Raw genomic sequence first — 26369 nt, 5'->3', positions numbered from 1 at the left:
ACTTCTTTGTCTGCAATGCTTTTGACGTGGCCACCGGAAGCTTCATGGTCCTTTATTTTTTTCACTGTCCCAACAAAAGAGACCTTAACGTCCTACAATCGGTGCAATACATTATTTTCTTGGCTGCATCATAAAGCAGCCGTTCTAAACTGGACCCCCACTTTTCATTCAACAGTCTTTTCTTTGTCTCTTTGTTTATGTGTTGGTTTCATGACCAGTTCTTCTCTCTTGTGTCCTGCGGGTTTTCCTCCACCTGCACTGCTCACTTCTATCAAAAGGATCCACCGGTCACGTGTGTGACGCCTCTACGTTGCTTAGTAACGAGCGTACGGTGGCCGAGACGGTTTAACGCCGTCTTCTCACGATGTGGCGCGTGAACTATCGTTGAAATGCGTGAGGCTTCAGAACCTGCTACGAGTTTATTACGTTAAGACGTGTTTGTGACGGAGCGTCTCATCCACCGACAAACGCAGTTTTTATTTTTTTAAGATCGTTTTCGCCTCGTCTTCGTCATGGAAAAAAGGTCGTTAACGAACATTTTGTCGTCATAGTTCAGAACACTGGACTCGCACAGGAGAAGAGTCAATCTCACCCGCTGCTGTTTGACTGTCGTCAGGGAGACGCTTGTAATAAACGACCCGATGTGTTCGTGCTTTTGCCTGGAGGTGAACTAAGAAAAGTAGTTTTGTTCTAATCCACTGTTATCTTGTCATAGAAGACACGACTGACGAAAACATTTTTCATTACGATTATTTAGACTGAATGGCCTCTGCAATAGACAGGAATGGTTGTTCCTTCCATCATTGTTGGCGTTTCATTGAACAAACTCAGTTATGATGGGATCTGTGTTTTCTTACATCAGAAGAATATGATGTGCATGCTACGACTCTCCGTTCAAAACGGTATTCTGACACACGTTACGCCTTTTACAAAATACGGCTTATGGTTTTAAAGTGCATCCGGCCACATTTTGATTTAAACGCAGGTCTAGTGAAGTTATGTTAGACCTGCATTCACGTGAGACAGCGGCTGTCTCCGTTAGCAGAGACTCTAATTAACTTACATCATTACCGGATCAAATCAATGTCTCACATCCACCACCTTCCAATTAGTGTTACTATTTGCATATTGACGTTTGAGAGGGAAATCATGAAAGATCTTACAGATACCGCTCAAAATGCAAAGAGACTGTGTGTGTGTGTGTGTGTGTGTGTGAGGGAATCTTGCATAAAGTGGAGTCTATTACGCGACTGCTGTCTAATCTGCATTCCTATTGTTTAATCAGCTCCCACGCCGCCGACGGTCTTCTGTGTTGACTCGAGCCCATCGTCCCCCAACACACACGTATACATGCATACGCCCGCATCAACACACACACACACACACACAGGATCAGGACGCAGAAAAGGGACGCTGCGCCTTCTGTCGGCCCTCGAGAGGCCGATAACGTTAATTAACGCTGTTAAGTCTCAGCGTGGGAGCTCGAGGAGCCGGTGACGCGTGACAGAAGTCGAGCTCTCGCGTCGCGCTCTGCTAACTGCGGCCTTTGAAAGCGCGGAACGAACTCACTGGGATGCCGTCAGGAAAATGACAGCACGGCTTTCGGATCCCGTTAAGCCTCCGCAGGAAAGGAGGACGCAAACAAGCCGTACTGCTGCCAACTGGTTGGAGCGAAGGGACGGCCGCAGGGAGCCTTCATTCATTACTAAAGGCCTTACTGAGGTGGACCTTCTAGGTTCTTGTCCTGCAGCGGTGCCGTAGAGGGTTTCGCGGGACCACCACCCTATTTTTGTGTGCTGGTTTAAAGCGTTTGACCAAATAAACATGATTAGCCATTTACCACACGCAATGCGGTTCCAGACATGGAGATACTTACTAGTAGAGCACTTCGTTGGCCTCGTGTCTCTCGTAGCGAACCGTCTCGCACATTATCCTGCAAGAGGAGAGCGGAAGGGGGGCGGGGGAGGAGGGGGAGTCAGCATCAGAATACAATGGGAGGAAACAGAAACTTCTGTTAGTCAGCAGTTTACAAAACAGGAAACATGGAGCAGATCTAGATGTTGTTCTGATAAGGACGTAGCTTCACCTACAAATATGGATTTCCTACATTTCCCAGAAGGACCTTCGGCCAACATGAGTGACAGGCAGTGAACAGGGGATTCTGATCTACGTCCAATGGGAGGGGCTTATTCACACAGTGCGTTGATGAGGAGAATAGCGGCTTTACTTTATGTTGAGCTTTACTTTCAGCGGAAAGTGTCGTGTTATTGCCAAACGTTTCATTATCTTTTGTTTTCAATTCATTCTATTGTTGTTGATGGCAGCCCCGAAGAAAGGACCTTCACCCAGTTATTTGGGGGATTTTAGTTTAGTTCATGAACGACACTGAGCAACATCAAGACTCTTACTGCCTCGTGTTATTTATGCAGGTCAGCTGAGCTTATATTGTGCAGTAAAGTCTCCCCCTCAATTAGGCTCTTTGTGCTCGGCCCTCATTAGCAGAACGCTGTTTAAGCGCGTTAATCAGCAAGGATGTAACATAATAATATCAAAGTATTATCAGTAGTAAACAGATGGTTTAATCCTATGTTATGCTTTTTGGGGGGTAAATGGTGTTCACATTGTTAAAATTGCAGATACACAACACACAACGTAACACAATAGAAAGTCCTCCACAAAAAAACGCCCCCAGAGAAGACAACTGCGCCTCAACTGTGCAGACAGGCAGCCGTAGTGAACACAAGCTGATCAAAACACAAAGGGCTTCAAAAAACAGCCGGGTGGGGGGAGATTGTTCTGCAGCCGCTGCACATCGGCAGAAAAAAACAAAACAATTCCGCCTCTAAAAAAACAAGTTGCTGTTAAAAAAGAAAAAAAAAAAAGAGCGACGCAGGGAAAACAGATGAAAGGTGGAGCAAAGAAAAGATCTATTCCGTAATCCCATCGTCAGTGGGAGGGCTGGGAATGCTGCTTCTCTAAGGATGGGAAAATGAAAGCTGACCGTGGAGGACCTCACTGTGGGACCACGGGGACATTCCTCAGGGTCCACACAGCGGAGGGGGGGGGGGGCCACACACAGTGGAATGTTCCAGCTCGCGGGTCGTGTACTGCCACATTGTTCCGTTGCCAGAGCGATCCACATGTCTGCACACAAGGCATGCTGGGAACAGACCTGTGACATGCGCCGTTTGGAGACCTTTCAACACAGTGAAGCTTTGCTTTTTTGTTGTTATCAATATGGGCCACTGAAAATGAACTATTTTAAATGAAAGTAAAAATCGGGGCTGAAACTAATTATTACTTTAGTTTTAGAAAGAGAATCACGGCCATCACTTTTTGTTTTGACCGAAACCCAAAGGCATTCATGGAAGAGCATTTTGAGACTCGTGTGACTTCTGGAGCTCCAGGTCATGTGACCAGAGTAGCTGGTGCAGACACTGACCTCAGCTGGTGCTCTCGCAGGTTGGACAAGGCCTCCATGCCGTGGAGGTACGAGTAGACGATCTCCAGGTCCTGAGGGACAAAGGACAAGTGGGGTTAGACGCAGACACGGATTATTCATTCATTCATTCAGAGAACCTCTCACACGCGCCAACATTGATTTATGTGTCCGAGCGCCGGGTCAGAAAGCCATAAAGCACCTCGAGAAAGACTAATGTAACAAAAAGAAGTAACTACACTGTGAGCTATGAACTGCCCATTCACTTCCTCCATCAAGCGAGCCAGTGAGCGACTCGCAATCACAGTCAGAGGTGAAACAAAGTGGCTCTCTGAGCTGCCAGACAGCTCCTCCACTGTCTGCTGGTACCCACTGCCTCTGTGTGTGTGTGTGTGGCGATGCCGGCTGCAGCCACTGGGGCGCCTCGGTCGGTGGCAGCGGCGCAGCAGAGGGACAACGGAGACGGTGTTGAGATCCTACGGACGCACACATGAGGCCCCACCTTGATACTTTAGTGGGAAATTGGCTGAATGACAGGATGGACTCACACTAACTAGGGTATTAGATACAAACTGCAGCATTTCACTAAAAGTCAGTCTGATCAAAAGTGATTATTATAAACGTCAAAGACAGCACATAAAAGCTAAACCGCATTCTAACAGCCATGAAGCAAACTGTAATAAACCACAACGGAATGAAAGTCTGCTCGGTGTTGTCAAAATGTGACGCATCCCCACTAACCGAATCCTGATGTTCCAGATGTCAGTGGTCACAGGAGCACCTGTTCAGTGGAGGCGATGCTCAGACACACACTGCCACCTACTGGCCGGATGAGGAATCACAGCCTCGGGCCCACCGGGAACATTTTGGATATTGAGCTCATGCCGATGCAAAAAATAAATAATTCATATTAAGGGTTCTAAAACAAATGCAAACTATAGGACAGCAAGCAATTACCCGAAGAAACAAACAGGGGACAATATGGGTTAATGGCTGGTATTTAATTGATTATTAATTTACTTAGAAATTAGCAGGAAAATGCCCTGCTACTGATTAATCAGTAAATCAATTGATTAAAATGAAAAGGTGCCAGAAATCCACTGGCTTTTACTTTTGTATTGGTCAGATTAAACAAGCAATCCGAAGACATGAAAGTGACTTTTGTGTCCTTCCCACCATTTTTATGGCTGTAGCTTTTTAATTATGGGGGCACAACATGTGATGTCACGTTTTTACATTATGTTTTGGTGCCATTTGAGAGTTGTATTAAGATACATGGAAGATTATTAGGATAATACCAAACATTTGTCTTTGTCAGAGTATTATGACAAGATCATTTTTCATTGTTGAACCTCCGACCCAAACCTCATCAAAACTTTCAATGTACCATTTCCCTGAGAAGGAAACCGCATGTATATGACCACATACATCCATAAAAGTGATCTGTGGACGGAGAAGACGCAAGGAATGAATGAATACCACTGGCACAAGGTCACCACTGGGGGGCAGTATTCCCCCTCCGTGAATAAAACAGCGCCACTCAAACGCAGCCTCACAGGAAGAACTATGCAGAACCATCAATTATGGCTTCAGTCTCAAATATTTCAGATTGACTGTACGGAAAGAATGCAAAGGAGCCCATCTTTTTTTCCGCTACATTTCCCTTTTTCTCTGCGGCCTCCTTTCAGACGGCGCCAAACACAATAACCACAAAGCGCACAGGAGACGAGACGGTTTTAGGACAAATCCCAACACAACCGACACGCTTTCAACAGACGCTGCTATTTTTCCCCCACAAGGCAATTCCTTTGTTTATTTCAAAACAATTTAAAAGCCCAAAACCAAAAAGACCTTCCATGTACTTAAATTATTCTCTTTTGTTCTTGTTGATCTACGCTTTCATCTTCAACACTTCTTTTTGCTAAAAGAAGAACAGCATCCAAGCACAGAATCAGGATCAGAAAGTAAACAAGGACACGCTGCATTAAGCTCTAAGGTCTGCTCATTGCGTGCTGAATAAAGAATAAGCCTTGTCCATTAACAACAACACCACCACCACCACCACCTGACCAGGGCTGCACAGGTGACACCATCTAATCCCGCCTCCTTCCTTATCTGAACCACGTTATCCTTCCGGGAACACAGGTGGCCTCCCGAGGAGGGAAAAAAACAAGCAGAGATGCCGTTCTCAACAAAAACCCTGGCGGACACAAAGCTGCTGGCGCCGGACTACCGATGACATTCCTCGCATGCCGGCTTCGTGACATCGACACGAGAGATAAACCTCCCCCGGGGTTAGGGAGGCTACGGAAGTTGTGATGTTTTCGCTTTGTCTCCTCCACTGACACTTCACGCGGTAACAGATCCGAGCATTGAGACACCATCAGTGACCTTAAGTGATTTAAAAAAAAAAAAAAGGATATGACGCTGCCTCCTACCAACGGTTTGATAATACATTCAAAATGTCAGCTGGCCGTTGGCATAAATTAGGCTGCAGGTATGTGCGCTTTCATCGGCGGCCATACTCGACTATGGCGATTATTTCCTGGATTAATCCGGTAATCGGTTGGTCGACGACATGGAAGGAAAAGCAATCAAAATTGATATTTTAAAAAAATAAGCCAGGTTCCATCTACCAGTCAATCATCTTCTGTATGTTGCAGCTCAAAAATACACGGCATCATTTTGTGTTTGTTGTAAAGGTTTCTCCCCGATTGATCTTTAAAGAGCCTCAAAAAACAAATAGTGCCAATATTCTTCGATGGGTTCGTTTTCTATCGTCAAAATAGTGAAAAAAGAAAGTGGAAAATACAGGAAAATGGGCTTTCAATGTGATTAGTACATTATCAAAAAGGTAGCTGCTGCTTTAATCCAATGTTTGTTCCGCTTATTTGCCCTTTAACGCGGCTGAGAAGTGCCTCTGCTTTCCTTTATCTCTGTACACCACAGTGTCCGTTAGCTCCCCCCCCCCCCATGCTCAATCCTCCTTTCATTCCCACTTCACCCTGGCTGAGAGCAGATAGCCGACCTCTGCGTGCATCCATCACCCACCGTGCAGAAACATCAAAGAGCCGGTATGCAAAGCGCTCTGACACAATGGGACACTGCAGGGAGCGGAGGGGGGGGGGCACATCACTGATGACCCAAGCAGATTGATGACCACACACACCAATATCTCCACATTGTCTTATTGGAATGATCCACAAATGGTAGTTTGGCCAGAGAGGCTGCGGTGTCGGGGCGTGCGTCGGGGGACTGATGCATCATGGGGCTTTATTGTTATTCATCACAGGAAAGAGCGATTAAGTGTCAGGGCCTAGTTTAAGTGTTAGTTAAAGCCAGACGCCCACGGGCTGAGTCGGAGGAAATCAACGCCCGCTCATCCGACCGCCGAGAACATCCTTCCTTCCGGTGATTACAGGTCCGTTCCCTCCCGACCGGGCCGAGGGATCAGCGGCGTTTCCAATCTGCGTGAGCAGGGCGTCATCTCGCGTCGGAGGACCTCACGCCCGGCATGGAAGCCAGGTGAAGAAGCAACTTGAGCGGCTTAAGTCACGGCTGCTGAATCATTTCACGGGTCCCGCATCTCGTCGTCATCCACACGTTTGTGTTTGTGAAATCACCAATTCCCTCGATGTTTAGGGGTCAAATGACTGCATCGGGTATCGTATCAATTAAACATGCGGCAGTCAGACTGCACGCGGCTCCACCGGCGGGCTCGTTACGCCGCCGCCGGCGTCCAAGACGCGCACGGCCGTGATCACGCCACTTTGTTGTCCTTCTGTTTTTTCCAATAATAGCTGGGAAACGCGCAAAGTAATCACCGCCCCCCTCAATTTGGGAGAGAGGACGACCTAGTTTTATAACAATTGCTCACTTGTCACTGCGAGGGGGGGAGGGGGGGGGGGGGGGGGGGGGGGCGCTTTGCACTCACCCTGTGAACTGTGGCTCCACAACGAATGGATTTCTTAGATGTACCGTCCCATTCACAACGTGTAGTTTTAAAGCGAATTGACTTTTTTTTTCCTATTGAATTGACGGCGAGCCTCCTGTAACCGGGCTGAATGTGTGTCCGCTCATCCGTCGCCTGACACCGGGCCGCGATCCAGTTCAGACCTTCTCAAAAGGTTTGCCTTTCCTACGCCGGCGACCCCTCGGCCTTCCCGGGTCCCGTTACCGTGACAGCGCGGGGGCCGTCTTATGTGACGGGCTTGCATTCCTCAGATGACACACACACACACACACACACACACACACACTAAAGACTACTACTGGCACCCTGCATGTGGGGGCCCGCCGGGACACGAGGGAAGCAACCGAGTTTCACCATCTAACAATCTGCAAAGTGCTTTCTGGATTGAAAACAAAGCGACAACCAGACTCACAACCCACTAGAAAACAGTCACATTGGACAAAAAAAGCTGACCACTTACAGAAAATGATCAATTTAAAGCTTCATTAAGAAAACACGTTTAGAGACTTTAATTAGAAATCCCTCCGCCTCATAAATTACTTTTTCTACAACGATGTGTCATTTATTGGTTAGTCGACTAAATCAAGTTTGTCATCAAGCAGAACTGGGCTTTTTCATGCCGAGGGACTCATTTACATTAAGGGGTCTTATTTTGGGGTGTCGACTGGAGGAATAAAGACATCTGAAGTCACCTCAGGGTGCAGGAAATTGTGCAATCACCATTTTCTGATGTGTCATATGTCGAAGATGAAACCATGGGGAATATAATTGCCAGTTCCGTCCATAATTTACATGACAGTACATCAAAGCACACGGCCTCTGAGGTTCATTAGCGAAACAGCTAAAAATCATTTCCATAAAATAACATTTGAAAGTCAACACAATCCTTTCTTTCTTTCTCTAGAACCTCCGCGCTGGACTTTAATGCAGCGCTGCATAAAATGAAATGCCAGCCTCATCATTGTCTGCGTGTGACAAAGAGCATATGGCCGCATCACAGACTGAGCAACAATGTCAGGGGAGCGACGGGGGCGGAGCTACAAGGAGGTCAGCGGCGCGGAGCCGCTTAACGAGCTGAGCGGACCGCCGGGAGTCACGCGGCCGCTGCTCAAGGGCAGAAAGGTCGTGTTGTCTACGCTGCAATATCCGCTAATGGCAACATATCGCATTATACCGTCTGCTCAGCACAAACGCCGCAGCGCGTCTGCGTCCGTGTGCCAAGTGGGACTGGTGAAGACACCGCCCGGACACCACCCACCCCCCGAACCCCCACCTGCCCCCACCCCCCCCCCCCCCCCCCGATGCAGACAAAACAGCAGCGACGGCAGTTTAGGCCAAATGTGCACAACATTCATCACCATTCACCGGAGGTATGATGTTCCACTGGGGGCCACTGTGTGCACGTCTGTCTGTTTGTGTTCAGGTGTGTGTGTGTGTGTGTGTGTGTGTGGTTGTGCGCATTCCTTTGTCTTTGTTGGTACATTCCCCGTGTTAACAAGCTGCCCTTGAATCTCTATTGACAGGGAGTGTGGGATCTGCCGGGTATTTTTAACCATTAGCCCGTCTGAGAGAGCAGGTGGAGGCTTTGTGGGCTACAACAAGGTCACGTGGTGACAAACGTTGCCGCCGCCGCCGCGCCGTCGCTACCTGAGCCCGTCCCCGGCCAACGCCGGAGGTCTGAGCGACTGTTTCACCGCGCTCATGTTCTAAAGAAAAGAAAAGAACTAAAGAGGAAGAGAAATCTCAAGTTGGTTCACCCGTTTCATTACAGCGTTGTGTTTGGATGTGATGAGGACCGAGGAAGACTCCTCTCCTGATGCCGTGTTTGTCACTGCGGCCGTGAGCCTCCCGAAAGACGTTGGCAAATAACATGCAGAGCTAATTAGCAGTGGCGCCGACGTTGAGCCCCACAGGTTAAGCCAGCGCAGCTTCTTCTTCGGCTGAATTAAGGGCCGCGCACTTCAACCGCACTTCCACCGCTGCCTGTGCAGGAGCGTTAGGGCAAGAAGACGGGACTCCATCTGCCACCTGCTCGACGGGACTCGAACCCCTGAATGACGCCGCCGCGCCTCTGAAGTGGCCTCTGGAGCCAAAGCGACTCCGCAGGCACAGGCGAATTCGAAAAAAAAGCACTCGCTGTTCATTTCCCACCGCGGTCAGGCAGCTGGCGCTCCGGGAAGGGGCCCGGGAGGGGATGGGGGGGGGCATGTGAATGGGCTTAACAGCACCTACTTGAGCCGCCTGCCAGAATAAAAAAAATAAAAAAAAAACCTTAACAAGTCGAATGCACCGGGGCCTCTTGAGGCACGCAGACGAGATGCTGGACTGCACAAGTAGCAGCAGATTGGGTTTCAAAGAAAGGTGGCATCTTCGTCTCCGCAGTAAAACAAATGTTACGGGTCAGCTGACCTTCCCACCCGTCTGCTTTGATCGCCGCATCAGCCAACACAGATAGTGTGTGTGTGTGTGTGTGTGTGTGTGTGTGTGTGTGTGTGTGTGTGTATTTAGCCCAACACACGTCGGATAAAGTCAGCTGGAGTATCATCGCGGCATCTCAAAAATGAACGTCGCAACTGGGAGGCGGCGTGCTGCCCGCTCAGGTGACGGAGTATCGAGAGACTCGCGCTCCTCTCGCCACGCCCTCACATGACTGACACACACACACACACACGTGTTTCCCAACAGGTGTAGAGGAACACGGAAAGATAAACACTTACTGGAATCACCAGTTGAATGTTGCAACAGAGGAGAAGGGACTCAGAGGGAGGAAGGCGCTTATTTCAGCGGTAAGGAAAAGTATTGGAGTATTTTCTTAATTTACTTAATGTCACTGTGATGCATTCACACAAGTCCACGAGGTCAGAGCACTGATTAAAACTTCAGCACCGGCGGCGTACGGACACGATTCTATTAGAAGTAAGAAAGAACTTTCCTGCCGCCATCTGGTGCCATTTTAATATTAATATCCTCACAGCATTAGTCAAGCCACACTGACACACGGATCTCACGGCGATCCAATTAGCACTACATGCTATTTGCCGTCTCGGTCACAGCCCGTAATAGCGGAGCGCCAAACCGCACATCAAAGCGTCACACGGATACATTAAAGACGCCGCGTGAAGTGCGTGATGATGAAAAAGGAGGCTGGTCAGCAGCAGCTCAGACAAACGCGCTCTTTGGCCACAAAGCAAAGCAGCGATCTGCAGAACTGGTTTACAGGTCCAACACTCACACTCGTTTTTTCTCAGTTTTTCCACCAACTCTGGGAAGAATGTGCATCTTTAGCTGATAATGCTGCGCTGTTATAGTTGCTGAATGTGTTTATCTCGTGTTTGGGGCTCAGCAGATTGTGTGGTGAGAGTTTGTAGAGTCGAGTCGAAATATGGAATCGTCTGATCCACGCAGAGCAGAACTCGAGGCGAAAAGTTCCTCTCCTCGTTTATTTTCTTGACATTTCATCTTTCATCCGTCCGGGCGGAACACAAGTCCCGATTTCACGCCAGGATTGGGCCCGTTGTTTGTCCCGGAGTCACCATGACGAGCCTTATTTAGTCACTGCACCGCCTACACACACACACACACGTCTGCACAACAAATGAGGACAAATCGGCTGATGTAAATCCCAATCATGCATCTTGAGTAGACCACACGTGCTGCAAAGGTTATATTTGCACTTTCCTGTGCATGAAGATAGTCGTCTGAATTCTAAATTCATTATCAATTCATCAAGCAAAATGGAAAATATTTGATGTTTTGGTATTTTCAATTATGATAATTTGCTGATCTACCTTTGTAGTACATTTACAATTTTCTCATGAAAAAGCACTAAACTTTCTATCTTTTAGACTAATCATCAGGGATAACAGCACCACACTCGTTTTGGCTCAATGTAAATGGTAAACATGGGATGAATGTGGATTAACGGTGGCCTCGGACCAATACTGGACACAAAGGGATCTCTCAGCTCCGTCATTGAACCTCAGCGTAGCAGGTCCGTACCCGGGAACAAAGCCATCTGTCCGGCCAAATGAAAGCCGCTCCATCTCCCTCAAACAAAAGGCCTCAAAAGGAGGTGCAGCGCAATCGCCACTAAAGTTACGCAACGGCACGCAAAAGAGCAATTCATGGGAGCGCAAAGCGAAAAACAAGGAGCAGAGGGGGATCAAATGGGGTAGCGGTGTGCTTTAATCTTCTCGGGGGAAAGCGGACGGCTCCCGCTTCCCCCTTTCCTCTTTCCTCTGTGAGATTACACCTTGGCTGGAGGAGGAGTTCCTAGAAATCCCCCACGGAGAAAAACAACGCTGCTCAGGTTCAATACTTTGCGTGGACGGCATCGGCTCGGCGCGTTTCTTTATGGAATTCAATAATCTTGCAAATATGTTCCGCGTTCTCTCGTGGCCTTGTACATAAAGTCCTTCCAGCATTACGGCGCTGCGCCGGCTGCCGGTTGCTAGGGAACAACCGAAGCAGCTCTTCTCAATACGAGAGCCGCTTTCACACAAGCCAGGAGTTTCCCCGTGCCGGGCCCCCCCACGCCCCCCCGAACGATCCCCGACCATCAGGGGCACATTTGAGTGGATAGTCGGTGAGCATTTACAGGCGTGTCTGGTTGATGTTGATGCAGAAGAACAAAAAGGGATCCATTCTACTGGTCATTACTTTAAATGAAATGGGGGGGAAAAGGACACGATCCTTGATCACGGTAATGTCTGTAATGTACAATGATGTTTTTTTGTCATTCGAGTAAACATGCATGCAATCAGATGCCTTTTAAGCATTTTATATTTATAGTGGACTCAAGTTTTATACTTGTTTTGGTATAAAAACTGTGGTCAAGGGCCTAGACGTCTTCCCCTATACTTGTACCAAATAATGGAAAATCACCCAGCATGGCCAAAAGTAATACCTTGATGCTGCATCTCAACCGCAAAAAGATCTAACACAAATCTAAAACAAAAAATAGTGAATTTGACTCACTATGCACTAAATCCCTACGTTGGTATGTAAAAAGCAACCTTGGCGGTGCCAGGGGCCTCGTGTTTGGAGTCCATCCGTACAGGAACAGCGTGTTCCCTGCCAGCGAGGCGGCAGCGGCGGCACCTTTTGTTGGCACCTAGACGACGCGTCCATTTGTGCGCTTTCATGCTCTCGGCATCACAATGGAGCAGGGGGGGGGGGGGGGGGGGTCTAGTGCCTGCCTGTGTCAGGTGTGACTCTTCGCCTTTTTTTATCACCGAAGGCTGCGACCTTCCGTCCCGAGAGGGGACAAAGACAGTGTTGCTGGCAAAAGCCACTTTGGTAAATGTGCGCTGATGATGCACCGGGGGAGCTGCCGGCTCGGGCCACAGCGGCTACAAAGAGATCCGCGCCTCTCGCGCCTCCACGAGAAAGCATTAGATAATACCTCCACGAGCCATTTCCAACCCTCCATTGTTGTCCCCCGGTGAAAGGAATTCGAGGCATTGCGATCCCGAGAGAGGCGCTGCTCACCGGTCCTTTCCCGAGCCGGGTCTCCGTGCCACATCGGTGAGCCCGGCTCGCCTCAATGGAGGTTTCCTGTTTACAACGATCCCACCCAAGGCTTTGCACTTCACGCAGACTAAAATAGGCCTCCGCTCCAGACGGACGGGCATTTCAGCCGATATCCTGAGGATGTTTTACAAAAGAAGCACAGCGAACCATTGTGGTCTTTTAGGGTTTGCCCTTTCCTCGGCACTACTTAAGCTAGTGTCTGACTCAAGGCGCTCTCTCCTAGTATGTCATTTCACGTTTTATTTTCATCTTGCTCTATGTAAACGTTTGTAATTTGTTGTTGCCCAACATGTTCCGCCTGTGGTTTGTTTCCTTAGAACAGTTTATTTCTTACACTTTAAAAGAAGGCTCCTTTGACGGTAACGTGTATATTCCTTCCCAAATAAAATACCATAGCCAACCTAAAAATGATCTAATGTATGGAATCATTCGTAGAATATTCTCACCGTTCAAAAAATGTTTTGTTCTCTTATTGCAATTATGAATCTTTTCCATATTCTGCTCTATAAAAAAAGGAGGTCAGACTGTAAGTCATGGGTTATTGTGTGTATAGTAATATATATATATAAAAATAAAACACAGGTCTTTGTTTAACTCGCCTTGGCATCAGTACAGCCGCAGTTGGTTCAAATTAGCTTAAACTGCTGTTCCCAGTGCAGCGACAAAATAATTGGTGTGACTTCAAGTGTTTTTGACAGGCAGAAGCTGTAACAGGGCGTCATTGTGTCGGGTCCACAGCACTCTCAGAGCAGCCGAGCCGATAGGGAAGCACGCATGAGCGGCCTGCAGCTTTCCCTCCAATTACAATCAGACACAGGCTTCGTTCGGCCAGGCCTACACAGGTGAAACGCACACGAGACGGCCGTCACGCGCTCCCGTCACCTGACCCAAACAGCGTCAGGTTCAGGCTCAAGGGCCCTTTATTGTCATTCTGCCCGCCTCCATGTACTCGTAGTCCAACACAGCGAGAACTCCCCATGCAGACTAATCAGTGTGGCTGTAGGATACGGCACAATGGAAACACTCACGTGGTGGTTTGCGTGAACAAAAAAAAAAAATCGCATTCTTCATCTTTTATATTTGCCAATGCAGGTAAACGATTGACCCGGCAAAAATATATCTTTCAAATATATCTCTTTTTTATATCTTTCAAAACAAATACAGACCAAGAACCACAAAGCCTTTTTTTATCACGTTTCCTTTTCTTGAAGCAATAATTATTCTGAAATGTTGCAATAAAAGAAATGCACCATCAGCTGTTTTGGAGCGAATAGACTTTGATTCAAAGATGACTTCCCATATAGCCAACGTTGAATAAAACACAGGTATTACCCAGTACCTGTTAACCGCCTAGTGAAGTATTCATCACAACATATAGACGAGACCGTAATACCAAGGAGGTGTACGTTTTGGATCTTTATTCATTCTGCATTGGACTCGTTTACCCGGGTTGCTCGTGCCACTGTTGTTGTGGAAATGCACTCGTGTGGGCCGACGCTTCACAGTGAATAAACTTGCAGCACCACCAGGATTCTGTCACCGGGATTGATTTTCGCCCCTTTGTGCTGCGATGTACAGTTGACCCGGGTTCTTTTTCCTGAATAACACAGTGAACCGCGTTGTTCTTCCGTGAGCCTGTTTGTGATGCTTGGCATTCCCTCCGCCAAGCCCGCATGACCCGTAAGGAGAGCGGCACACGAGCAACAGCAGCAATGATTAATGACGGGGGGTCGACCCTCAGCTTGAAGGGTTCGAGTGCGCAGGAAACATAGGACCATATGGGAAAACAACTGGCGGCGGACGACTCTTTGGAGGTTCAGCCGAGGGAAGTGTCAATTAGCACGGTCGAGGTCTGAGGCGCCGGTGAACTCGCGGCGTTTAATAAAATTATGCCGGGTGGCATTTTGTAAGGAATCATTGCTCGGTTGGTGTGAGAAGAGCGCACACTAATGTCACCCGGGTGGAATAAGAACGAAATGGGCTGAAAGGGGAAGGTTGCATCACTGCAATAAACCGGTTTCCATGAACCTTTCCCAAAGGTAAAGCCTTTAAGTAGAAGAAGGAAGAAGTAATAATGTGGGTACACACACGGCCTCTGGTTGGAGAGCGAGCGCCCTGACAACCTCCGGACGGTCATCAGCGGTATCGGTGATCGTGGTAATTATCCCCTTCTTCCCAAAAAGAAGCAGGGGGGAAACTGTCAAACACGTCGATGAGAATCCGATTGCGTTGAGGCCTTCGGTAATGACCATTTTCCCCCCCGATGGGCCACGGGGGGGTAAGGGGGGGGCAGAAACGTGACCGGCCGCAGGTTGGACAAACCCTCGGGGAGCAATTAAAAAGATAAGGTTGCAACCCGGACAGATATCGCCCACCAATCTGCTCCACAGCTCGCAGGGAGCGCAACAACCGCATTCCTAGTCACTGGCGTGGAAACGAAAAACAATGTTGCGTGCGTGGGGCCATTTCCTCCCCCCCCCCCTTTTCAGACCCGTTCCCACTGTCGGAACCCGAGGAGCCGTCGCTGCAGCCGCTTTCCCTTTCTGACAACTGCATCCATTAGCGGAGAGAGCGCGCCGGTTGTGCTGTAATGAATCACGGCTGCTAGCTCACAAATGGCGAGTGATCACCTGCCGCCCGCCGCCACCACCACCGCCGCCGCAGCTGCAGCTGCTCACAAACCGCAGTTCGCGTGAGGCACGACGGGCCACATCAGGCTCATCCAGAGAAACGGTGTGACGAGAGTCACAGCGTATGAAAGGCCGCCGGCTCAACGGCGTCTTTGACGGAGTCACAAAAACAACATCTTCTGATCTGCCATCATGACACTTTCACTGCTCTGGAACTCCGCAGTGTGCGTTTGTTGACACTGGACTTCCTTTGCATACAGACGCACAATGACTGGCGGAGGGGGGGGGGGGATTAGTGGTGAATGCCATCGGAGTGGCGCTAAGTGTGGCACCTAGCAAATGTAGAATTGATAACTAGGTGTAACATCAATATCCTAAAGGGATCGGAGGACCTGAGAGTGCTTTCTACCTCGCCGATGAATGTTTGAAAGCTTTAACTTAAGTTCATCTTAAGAAGCAGGTGAGCCGTCCTTTGTATGAATTAAGGATTACAAATAAATGCAAAATGCAACTCATACATTAATCTCCAAAGATTAATTAGAGTGTTGTTACGGAGTACAACGCCGTCCTGGCTTTGACCCCGTCGGTGCGTCTCCAAGTGCCGCCGTTACGGACGCTGTAAACAAGTATTAGCTGCACGGCCGACCAGTATACTGGGAATTAGAGAACTCTAATTAATCAGCTCTCCATCTGATCCACTTCGTGTCTGAGCGCTTCACCGGGAGGGAGGATTAAAAAACGGCAGATTATTCAGCAGACGAGCCCGTCCTGCGTGGGACCGCGGCGAGGAGGCAAATTCACTCAAAAAGGAGTCCGGTGGTTGTTTGTATAAACGCATTACCGCCGTAACCGATTTAGAAAAGAATTAAAAAACAATGGGGAAAAAAAAAACTGCTGGATTTATGCTTCACTTACGCCACCGGCCTTTTCCTTCCAACGTGCACAGGAATGAGGCTCTTAACGAGGAGTAATTCTATAGCCGTCATGTAAATACCGAACGCCACGAAGCGCTCATTCTCTGCGTTATTATAAGTTATGTAAAGGCTGCGGTCGCTCGGTAGCACGAGGTCGCCGGCTTTCTGCTGCGGAGGCCTGTGGAATTTCTGGAGCCTTGAATTCAGGAGTTGTTTTTCTTTGCCTTTAAAAATATCGAGAGGAATGTGAACACAAGGAACCGAAACACACGCGTCTGAACTCCTGTTGTGTCAGCGGCTGCAAATGTACAGCGTGACCGTCGAGGCGACAGCCTGGCCGATCAGACCAGATAGAGTTTGTTTCAGTAGAGCCGCCCCCCTTAGCGCCAGTCGAGGAAGCTTCATCCTTCTTCCCTGCCGAAAAATCTTTAATCATTTGGCAGTGCGGGGTTTTTTTTACACTGGTGGCTACTTTTAGAAAGAAATTCTAAAATTTCAGATTGTTAAATGTAAATTTTTGTTGAGTCTTTTAGGATTATATTTCAATTATAATTATCTATTTTTTCCTGGACAAACAAAGCAATTCCAGTAACTCAACTCGAGAGAAAAGCTCGGAATAATCTTTTAGTTCGATTTCAAAATGCAATACCCAAAAGATTCATCAGTTCCTCAGCAGAGTCGATAGACCAGCATGCAACACGGCCACGGAGTGAAGCTTTAACGCCAGGAACATCGCAACAAGGACGCGATAAAGTTAGAGATCAAACAAACAGAACAGAAAGAACAAACAACACTTGGAGGCAGAAACACGGCAACAACAGAAAAAGACAAAAAATTGTATTTTTTCTTCTATCTGCGGTTACACAAAACCTCCGGCAGATCCCTGGAAGTAAAGCTTAGTTCTGTGCATCGCTCGTGTTTAATCAAGCTTCGACGCTTGAACGCCCCTCTGTGCTCGACTTTCTTCAATCTCAGCAGCGCGTTTAAAAACACGCCCTTAACCGCATCGGCCTTTCGCTTACTGGAGCTCAGCGAGCGACACGTCGGGTACGGCGGGCTGCACAAACATCCTGGTGCGTTCAGGACACGAGCGCTTTCTGGAACGCCAACATTCCCTGTGCGATACCAGCCGTGTGGAGTACAGAGAAACCCCCCGCAAACGCCACCTTCCTGCAGTAAAGAGCCGCACGATTGAACTCCAGCCGTTCATCAGCTGCTCCCTGTACAGACACAACACTGACAAACCAACGCTTTTGATGCGTTTGCTTTATTACCATCGCAATATCCGATACTGGGATCAAGATCACTATTTAAAACGAGCCAATCGTCTGAGTCTGTTGCATTGCTTTATTTATTTTCTTCCTCAAATGCTCCCCTGTATTTAAACTGGGAGGACGACGTCACTGTGACCGGCGCGTGCGTGTGCAACCACATTGGCCTCCCCTTTCAACACAGGAATAACATGTGACATCACTTCACTTCTACAGGGACAACGCTGCAGAGGAAGCTGGGAGGGTTTTGGTTTTTTTTAAGAATCTGGGAAACGACACTACTACAAATCCAGTAAACATGTTTAAGGAATCTGTCCTACTTCCCGTGCCAGCAACTTGGAGGTGGTTTTTAAATACATACTTGCTTCTGACGCCTTGGTGGAAATAGGAGGGCAGCTGCAAAACAACCGAGAATCAAAAAACACAAACAGCCTTGCGGCTGAAAGGCGTTCTGTTGTTCTTCAAAAAGCATCCGGATGCTTTCCTGCTTCCTGCTTCTCCTATAAAAATAAATAAATAAATTTAAAAAAAAAGGTACAGGATACTGAGAGACGGAGCCGCCTTGTGCTCATCGGTCAGTTTACAACCTTTGACAACGACTTCCTCTCCAGGTTCGGAGATGCACACATCGGTGTGGCCGTGTGGTTTGGTTACTATAGCATTTACTGCACAACAGTATTTACTGCAAGTGGCTAGTTTAGCCAATACTTTGACGACAATGTTATTGTACTGATGTACAGCCAAGTTGTACCTTCCCTTTACAGTCTCCCTTTAGGTCATTTAAAAAAACAAATGTGCCCCGGTTGATCTGCACACAAAGGATTTGAATATTTGCCATCTTAGCTGGACCATTGAACTCCTTTGCTCTTTGAAACACAGTTTGAGTAACAACTGGCTGACGTCGTTGTTACTCTTTGGATTGTTTTGCAGGTCGCCCCAAATGCTCTTGTTTTCGCTCTCGTTTCCTCCGGTGCAACCTCTGCAGGCCCGCGCCGATCCCCTGTGCTGGCGCAGGATATGTGGAAACGATGTAAAGTGGGAGGCTTTATCCCTGCAGCTACGTGAATGAGAAGCAGGGTCAGCGCGGCGGTTGTTTTGTGGCCTTCAGCTTTGCCACCTGGCCAAACAAAGAGCAGGACGACGGTTCGCAGCATTTGGTTCCAGTAAGACTTGACAATTCACTGGGTTTTCGCCCGGATTGGGGTGGGGCAGTCTCAGGTTGCATAAGGTCCTTCATGACTAACAGTCGAATGGCGAGATAAAGAAACGAATGCCGCATTGAAAGACACCGCTCTCGTGCGCGTGGCTCAGTTCAACGCCTTTGCGGTCCGCAGTAACAGTCCAAACACCCTGAAACCCTCAGAGTGACGTGTAAAAACACGAACATGCACGGGTTGTGCTTTGCTTTTGTATGAGGAGCGAGCGTGGTGAAAAAGTAGCGAGCAACTGCCCATCGGCTAGGTTTGTGTCTGAGGTGTCCCGAAAAGTCCTCTTTGATGGAATATTAAGCTCAGAATAAGAGTTAAGAATTAAGAGTCCGGCTCGCTGTCAAATCTGATCATGTGCTTGTCCTGGTTTGGTCTGCTTCCCTCCTCTGTGCGGAGATGAAAGAGACCCCCCTAAAAGGAGGAGCTCTTTTAAGATGAAAGGCACATCGAGTCCACGTGATAACATCCATCATCTGCACGGCACGATTAAGACGACTGTGTGCCGTGATGGAGCAATAGCTGGAACGTTTCGGCTCAATAGTCGGAGTCCCATTTAAACCCGAGAACACATCAAGAATGTCGATCGGCGCGGTGCTGAGGGCCAAACCGCAGGTTTAAGAAGAAAATAGTAAAAGTTCACAACATGAATGAATTCACATGTGAGAAGGGGCGTGGCCGCGGCCTCGCTTGTCCAGTGGTCAGTCATTTCCCCTGGCACCCGGGGGTGGGGAGCCTCACAACACCGGGGAGATTAAGGTCAGAAGGACTGTCTGTTGCTTTTTTCTGGAGATCACTGAGAAGAAGCGGGTTGACTTCTTCTCTCAGCAGAGCGACAAGATGCGTTTTGATCCTGACAGAAATAAGTCAGGATTGTTTAAGCCTAGCCGTGTGGTCAAATGATCAAACTGGGTGAAATGTTTGCATAGCGACACAGCAGGGGGTCCGAACCAGAGTGTGAAGGACCACAGACATTCAGTAGTTTTTTTTTACTGAATCACACATATGTTGGCATATGTGCGTTATTCCGTCCACGTTCCAACTCACACATCCCATGTAATTGGTCTTGGCGTATTCTCGTCAGAGAACCACGTTGACGTTAAATCTCTCAGCTGGTGCAGAAGAACGAGGCGACAGGCGACGCGCGCCGTGCACCGCCGGCTTGAAGTCACAATCAGAAATAGGAACAATTAAAAAGCAATTTACAGAGAACTACTAAACGGACCACATAAGTGGCGAGCAATTCACAAACAAGAATCCAGACCATCGAAGGGGAAAGAAATAAAAAAGGAAATGCGCCGGGCTGCAGGGGTCAGATGGGACCCCTGAGTGCCGGGGGGCCTCTCGTGGCACAAGTTGCATCCATTTGCAGTGGAAGCCGTGCAGGCAAACCAGGATTTACAGCGTTTATCTGCCAATTCTAACCGCTCATATGTTAAACCCGGCATGTCACACGGTTTGCATGTTCACAAAACATCCCAGAGGAGTTGGACCGGTACGGATCAGCCGGCACAAGAGGCGATGAAGACACAACAACCCCAGGAGCACAGTGTCCCACCGCACAACTGAACAACATGACAACATGACGATGGGGGGGGTTGCTAAGCTAATGTAAGCTATTGGCTAGTTGGAGGATTAGCCACAGACTGCGCCTCTGACGTGCACACATATTTCTATCATTCGCATGTTCTTTTTCTATCGTGAATGCGTGTGCGCCGCGCAAGTTGACCGAGTCTCGCGTGCGGAAGCGGGGCACGCACACAAACTGCGGCCCCGGTGTCATTCCGCACCGAACTCCCGGCTCCCGTCACGTTAAGTAGCCCTGATCACCCCTGCTGATAGAGGGGGGGCTTAGCGGGCTGCAGCCGGGGCCACCGACACGGGGGACGAGTGGCGGCGGCTGCACGCGGACACCCTGCGAACGCTCCGCTACTTTGTTGCAGCCGCGGACTTCCGTTGCAACGTTGCGTGTTAACGCCGCAAAGTGCACGACCCCCGAATCCACAGCCGACGCGCTGTTTGCGAGAGTAAAACAACAACAAAAAAAAAAAGGTTCGACTGACCTGTTGCGTCCTTTCAGCCGGATTCATCATCACAGCCTGCCGAAAGCTGTTGTCCACGTAAGACGCCATTGTTTTCGGGACGACGTCGTCCGCAGAGGGTATCGAGTTCCCGGTGCTGAATAAGTGTTATTTCTTTAGATATCCAGCGCCGTGGAGCCAAACAAAAGAAGAGCCCCCGCCGCCGCCGCCGCCCCGCTGTGGTCCGAAGCTAGCGGATAAGCTGGGAGTGCCCGGAGCCAGGCCACGACCGGAGCCAGACGGCCGAGCGGTCTCCCCCGGGGCGTCTGCGGTTCTGTCGCCGGGGATGAAACCGGCCGCCGACAGCGGTCCCAGCGAGAAGAAAACTTGCGGAGCCTCTGTCTGGAGTTATTTTCTCACCGTAACACAAAAAAGCAGGGTCCCTTCGCGGAAGCCGTTCAAAGCCATTCCTCGTCTCCTCGCGAAAAATAAATTACATGCGGGATCCAGCGACGAGGAGAAAAAAAAAAAAGAAAAAGAAAAGAAAGAAAAAAAAAAGTGGGCGAACAGTTATCCGGTCAGCAGCAGCCTGGCGTCCATCGCGAGAGGCAGAGCCGAATCCACTCACCGGGAGAAGGCATTACATCAACATTTTTAATGGGTCGAAAAGTGGGGCTCGGTCCGCCGCCGCTGCGCTCTGTTGTACGCCACCATGGTGACTGACACGGCGGAGTAAAGTCGCCGCCCAGTTAACGGCTACACTTCCTTATGAGGGTTTCAAAATAAAACCTCCGGGCTCCCATGCAGGATGTTGTTACAGAGAGACGAGGAAGAAAACGGTATATTTAGGGAGGGGTCTTAGGTGAAGAAAATATATACTTTAGTGTAACCCCACCCCGGGCCCCACCAAAAAAACATTGCACTTTCCCAGCTACGTATTAATAAACTTAGAAAATATGCAAACATAGCGGATGGCTACATGCGATTGTTAATTCCACAGTAGACTACATTAAAAGCAACGCACTGCACTCCCAGACACCACAATGTAACAAAACAATATATCTGTTCTGTTCATTCCAATGAGTATGTCTTAATTATTTCTTGTGCGTTGCTTACAGTGTGCATGGTTAGTGTCACGTCGCTGCTATCTTATTTTGAAGGGACATTCATACAATTTCTTTGACAACCGCTGTTATCTGTGTTTGACTTGACGGTGATTTAGTCACGTGGGGCGGCCCATGGGCGAGTCCATTTTCCAGAAGAAAAGAAAAAAGAAAAAAGTGTGAATGGGAAGGGAAGGACAATATTAAACAATGATGCTTGGCGACCATCTAGTGACCTGACGAGGTAATGCACATTTAGATGAACTATAAAAGAAAGAAAGAAAATGTTCTTCTCAATACAGTTCCCCAGGCCCAAATCTCGAAACTATTTCTTATTACAGCCGCTCGACGTTCAGTTATTTTAACTGAACACTAATCTTGATTACACAAGTGTTTAAACGTAATATAAAATAAACTGTAATCAGATCTGATAATAATGCTAATAATAATGTACATATATAAATTGATAGTTGTAGCAATCTGTATTATGACCAGAACCTCCCACCTGCGTAAAAAGAGACAACATTACATCATTATTTGACAAATGAAGGTCAGACAATCTGGAAAATGTCAAGAGGTGTGATTGTCTCTTCGGGGCAGAAACCATAAAGCCGTATGATGACAGAGGATTCTGTCTCTCAGGAGCACCGCCCCAGGAAGAGGAAACACACCTTGGGCCTGTGTGGGCTATTTACCCAAGAAGGGGAGGGATGGAGGGCTGCATCTGATAACCCGGACCCCCGACCCCAACCGCGTTGAGATGTTTGGGGTCAGTGAAGGAGAAGCAGCCCGCCGAGTCCTCAGCCAGGACTGAACCAAACTTTCATTGAGGCCGAAGGCTGCTGCTTTAGAATGATCTAAAATATATGCATGTTTTTCTTTAACCAAAAATATGATTTATGTTCCCCACTTCACATAATTTCAGGTGGTTCTTGATGTCTTGATCCACAATGTCAAAAATATGATCATTATAAAGTTAATGACAACAAAAATACAAAACTAATGATAAATAAATAACTTACTAACTAAAATAGTCTTTTACTGGTACATGAATGAATAAGTACAGCACACAAACGAATTAAACAATATAAATGTAATTTGCTGTTGAAGGTTTCACTAAAATATTTACTAATGTTAGGATTGTTCACCATGCAAATAAGAAAGCATATATTTCATATTTCAAATAACATTATTATTTTTATATTTATGTCTACATATGAATCTCTTCCCATTAATAATATCTGCAATAAAGTTACATGTAGGCCCTTCAATAGAGCATCCTTTGTTTTCAGAATGTAACTAAGACAGCCCCGCTGACGCCATGACAACCAGTGGTTGCCTGACAACCGGCCATGACCCCGCGGACAGAGCAGACAGCTGGGCTCAGGTTATCACCCAAGGGGGCCTCATGATATACAGTGGGTGCACCTAACCCGCAAATACAAAACTAAGACATTGGGGGGAAGAGATGGAGCGTAGCAGTGAAGCAGCTGCAGGACCACCGGTTGGACAACGCATGCTTTTTACAGGTAGGAGAAGCACTGAGAGCAATTCTAGGAAGATTCTAGGATGTCTCTAGAATATGGATGTTATTATGACCCACGTACTTCAATCATGTGACATCATAGAATTATTCTTATGGTCCAAATATAACTGTAATTGGACACACGGTGGCACTAAAGTTGTGGTCACAAGAGCATTGACAAACTGTGTGTGTGCCTGTGGGAGCCTCTGTGATAGTAAATGATGTTTGTTTTATACAGTAGGGCATGTGGAAGTGTACTAACACTGTAACAGTTCACATACAACTCGCTGAATCTTTCATTTATAAGGATAATAACATATTCCTTTAGGTCATTAGTAATAAACTTTAAAAGGGTGCATGTTCTGAAATACATTGATCCTTTAAAATCTCTTAATTAAATCATTAATTTGTTTTTAAAAAAATCCCCTGTTGCTGAATGCTGTGTATATGGACTCTTTTTTTTTAGATGAATTAGTTTCCATTGTATCTCTTTCTTTTTAATAACGCCTCTCTCTCCATCGGTGTCTCGGGTCGATTTGGATATCTGCTTACCTTCTTTTCTCACATTTCCACTAACTCCCACGAGGCCCGGGTGGAATCGGAGACTACCGGCCCAGATCCAATTATTTCCCCCGCTCCATCGGAGTGGGCGCCTCGTCCCCCGAGGCCACAGGCGACCTCAGCTACCTGTGCCAAGCTGCACCCGACGCCCCTCCGCCCACGCCCAAGCACGGCCGCGTGGGGGAGGTGGGCTGGGGCTGGCAGTACAACCAGCTGCTGAACAGCGGGACGCTGCTCAGCAACATGCAAATTAAGGTACAGCTCAAATGCACCGTGTGCGTCTTATGCAAATGAGGTTCGGAGAAATGGCTGGATGTGGCGGCGAATACGCAGAAATGTCATGAACGTGAGGACAAACCATAGCACATTGACAATGAAAATAAATGGAATTGTCAAATCTGCATCAGATTTATCGATATAATAATAAAAAAAGCTTTTTTGATTAGTGTTATTTTTGTGTGTAGTCCAGACATCATGAATATTGATAGCATTCCACACATTCATTACCAGAAAGGGGAACTTTTGACCTTTGCTCCTCAGAACAACGAGAGTTCGGATGACGTAACGTGTCGTCTGATAAAAGAAAAGGCACCTCAGTGAGGAATCAAACGGCCGTCCTTTTTCTGACAGAGGACTGAGGTGCGGACGGCGCTGGAGGACAGAGTGACTCAGCGGTTCCAGGGCGACCAGTAGGACGCCGTCTGTGACCCTCACGTTGGACACGCCGGGTCCTGGAAGTCGTCCCAAGTGTGTGTTTGTGTGTTGAATGGATGAGTGGGAACGGCTCAGGTGGCGCGGTGTTGAGTGACTGCATTGTTGCTTTTCTGCTTCCCCGCCCACAATGCAACACTTCCCTTATTGTGGGAAGAGAGACACACCCGAGACATTAATACTGACCTAAAGTAGAACTCTGAACGCTTCATCTTCTATCTTACTAACATTATTCTTTAATACTCTTTAATACATCTACACACATTCACATTCCATGTACTTCTTAAACAAGATGTTACAGTACACGTGAGCTCCTGTGGGACTTTAATCTTCATCACACAGCATTTTAGCCTTACTATAAAGTCGAGGAGAGAACTTGAATCTGTTGATTTATTTAGAATAAACCTTGTTACTATGTCGACTCTCCTAAATCTTCCTAGAATTGCTCTCATTTGAATGGCTCAATCGAGGCTCTGGGTGCTTCTCCTACCCGTAAAAAGCATGCGTTGTCCAACCTGCGGTCCTGCAGCTGCTTCGCTGTTACGCTCCATCTCTTCCCCCCAATGTCACGCTGTTACTATGACGACCTGACAAAAGTCGCCCCACTAGTGGTGAGCATGCAGGAAAAGCCTAAATAAATGAGTGGGGACAGAAAACACACGCAGGTTCCTGCATGTGGGGCACTGGACTGTTTTGGGAGCATCAAGATTAATGTAAGTTACTCACCCGTCTGAACACCAATGGGACATTTTGGAGAAACATTTCAGACCAAAATACTGAAAGAGACGAAATTTTTGCTTCAACATACCAACAAATATTTCAATAATAAGAGGAGATAATGCAAAGTGAATACGTGAGCGGGGAACACGGCTCAGCTGTCGGAATCGGAATCGGGGAAGAAAACAAAAAGCAAATCTACTTTTAAGGAGAATTTGATGACGTTCCACATGATATGCACACACCGAAAGCAACTTGTCGAAATGCAACGTGCACAACGCGGCAGATCCCACGCAGGAGGGCAGGGAAGACCAGGTCCAGAGGTACCGGTCCCTGTTTGGACAAAGCTACTGATCTCTCCTATGCAAGAGGAACCACATGCATTACAACAGCACATGTGACTCCGGCTGTTTCACACAAGCTGTACACCCTGGAAGCATGCAGAGGCACACACAGCCGCTAAACCACCGACAACCAGCAGCTCCACGCAGACATCAGTCGAAGCCTAAAGAGGCGTCTGATCGGTGTGATCAAGGCCGACATACTGGGACGCGGCAGCGATGCCCTTCTGGGTTTGGCTTGTTGGCAAAGTGGGAGGTTTAGTCGGCTTATCGGGACGCGTTCAGTGGTAAACAGAGGGCCTGGAGCAGAGCCGGCGTACGTCGCCAGTGTGAGCATCCATTGTTGGAAAGACAATCGAACCACTGCGAGAATAAAATTGCCCAAAAAGTTGTAAAAGATTTTTTATCACAATAACTAATTATATG

General features: G+C 47.9%; 2 protein-coding genes across 11 annotated transcripts in view; one reads left to right on the top strand and one right to left on the bottom strand.

Moving 5' to 3' along the window:
• The window catches only part of rapgef2b (Rap guanine nucleotide exchange factor 2b), an 88131-nt gene extending 66305 nt beyond the window's left edge, over positions 1 to 21826 (bottom strand). For all 10 annotated transcript variants that reach the window (XR_013467530.1, XR_013467531.1, XR_013467534.1 and 7 more), the window contains exons 1-3: positions 21028 to 21826; positions 3443 to 3513; positions 1877 to 1933 (exon numbers count right to left, since the gene is read on the bottom strand). Coding sequence is in view for 3 of the 10 variants with exons in the window: in XM_078102037.1 (XP_077958163.1) it covers positions 1877 to 1933; positions 3443 to 3513; positions 21028 to 21096 (197 nt within the window). In the remaining 7 variants the exon portion in view is untranslated. The remainder of the gene's footprint in view (positions 1 to 1876; positions 1934 to 3442; positions 3514 to 21027) is intronic.
• A 1554-nt stretch (positions 21827 to 23380) lies between these two features.
• spmip2 (sperm microtubule inner protein 2) lies at positions 23381 to 25313 on the top strand. The gene is made up of 3 exons (XM_040172693.2): positions 23381 to 23617; positions 24200 to 24429; positions 24805 to 25313. The coding sequence occupies exons 1-3, from the start codon at positions 23557 to 23559 to the stop codon at positions 24865 to 24867; spliced, it is 354 nt and encodes a 117-aa protein (XP_040028627.2). The 5' UTR covers positions 23381 to 23556; the 3' UTR covers positions 24868 to 25313.
• The last annotated feature ends 1056 nt before the right edge of the window (positions 25314 to 26369 follow it).

The sequence above is a fragment of the Gasterosteus aculeatus genome, chromosome 4, assembly GCF_964276395.1.
Source record: "Gasterosteus aculeatus chromosome 4, fGasAcu3.hap1.1, whole genome shotgun sequence".
Taxonomy (NCBI): domain Eukaryota; kingdom Metazoa; phylum Chordata; class Actinopteri; order Perciformes; family Gasterosteidae; genus Gasterosteus; species Gasterosteus aculeatus.
Note: the sequence above shows the minus strand (reverse complement) of the source record. Positions and strands in the feature narration are given on the sequence as shown.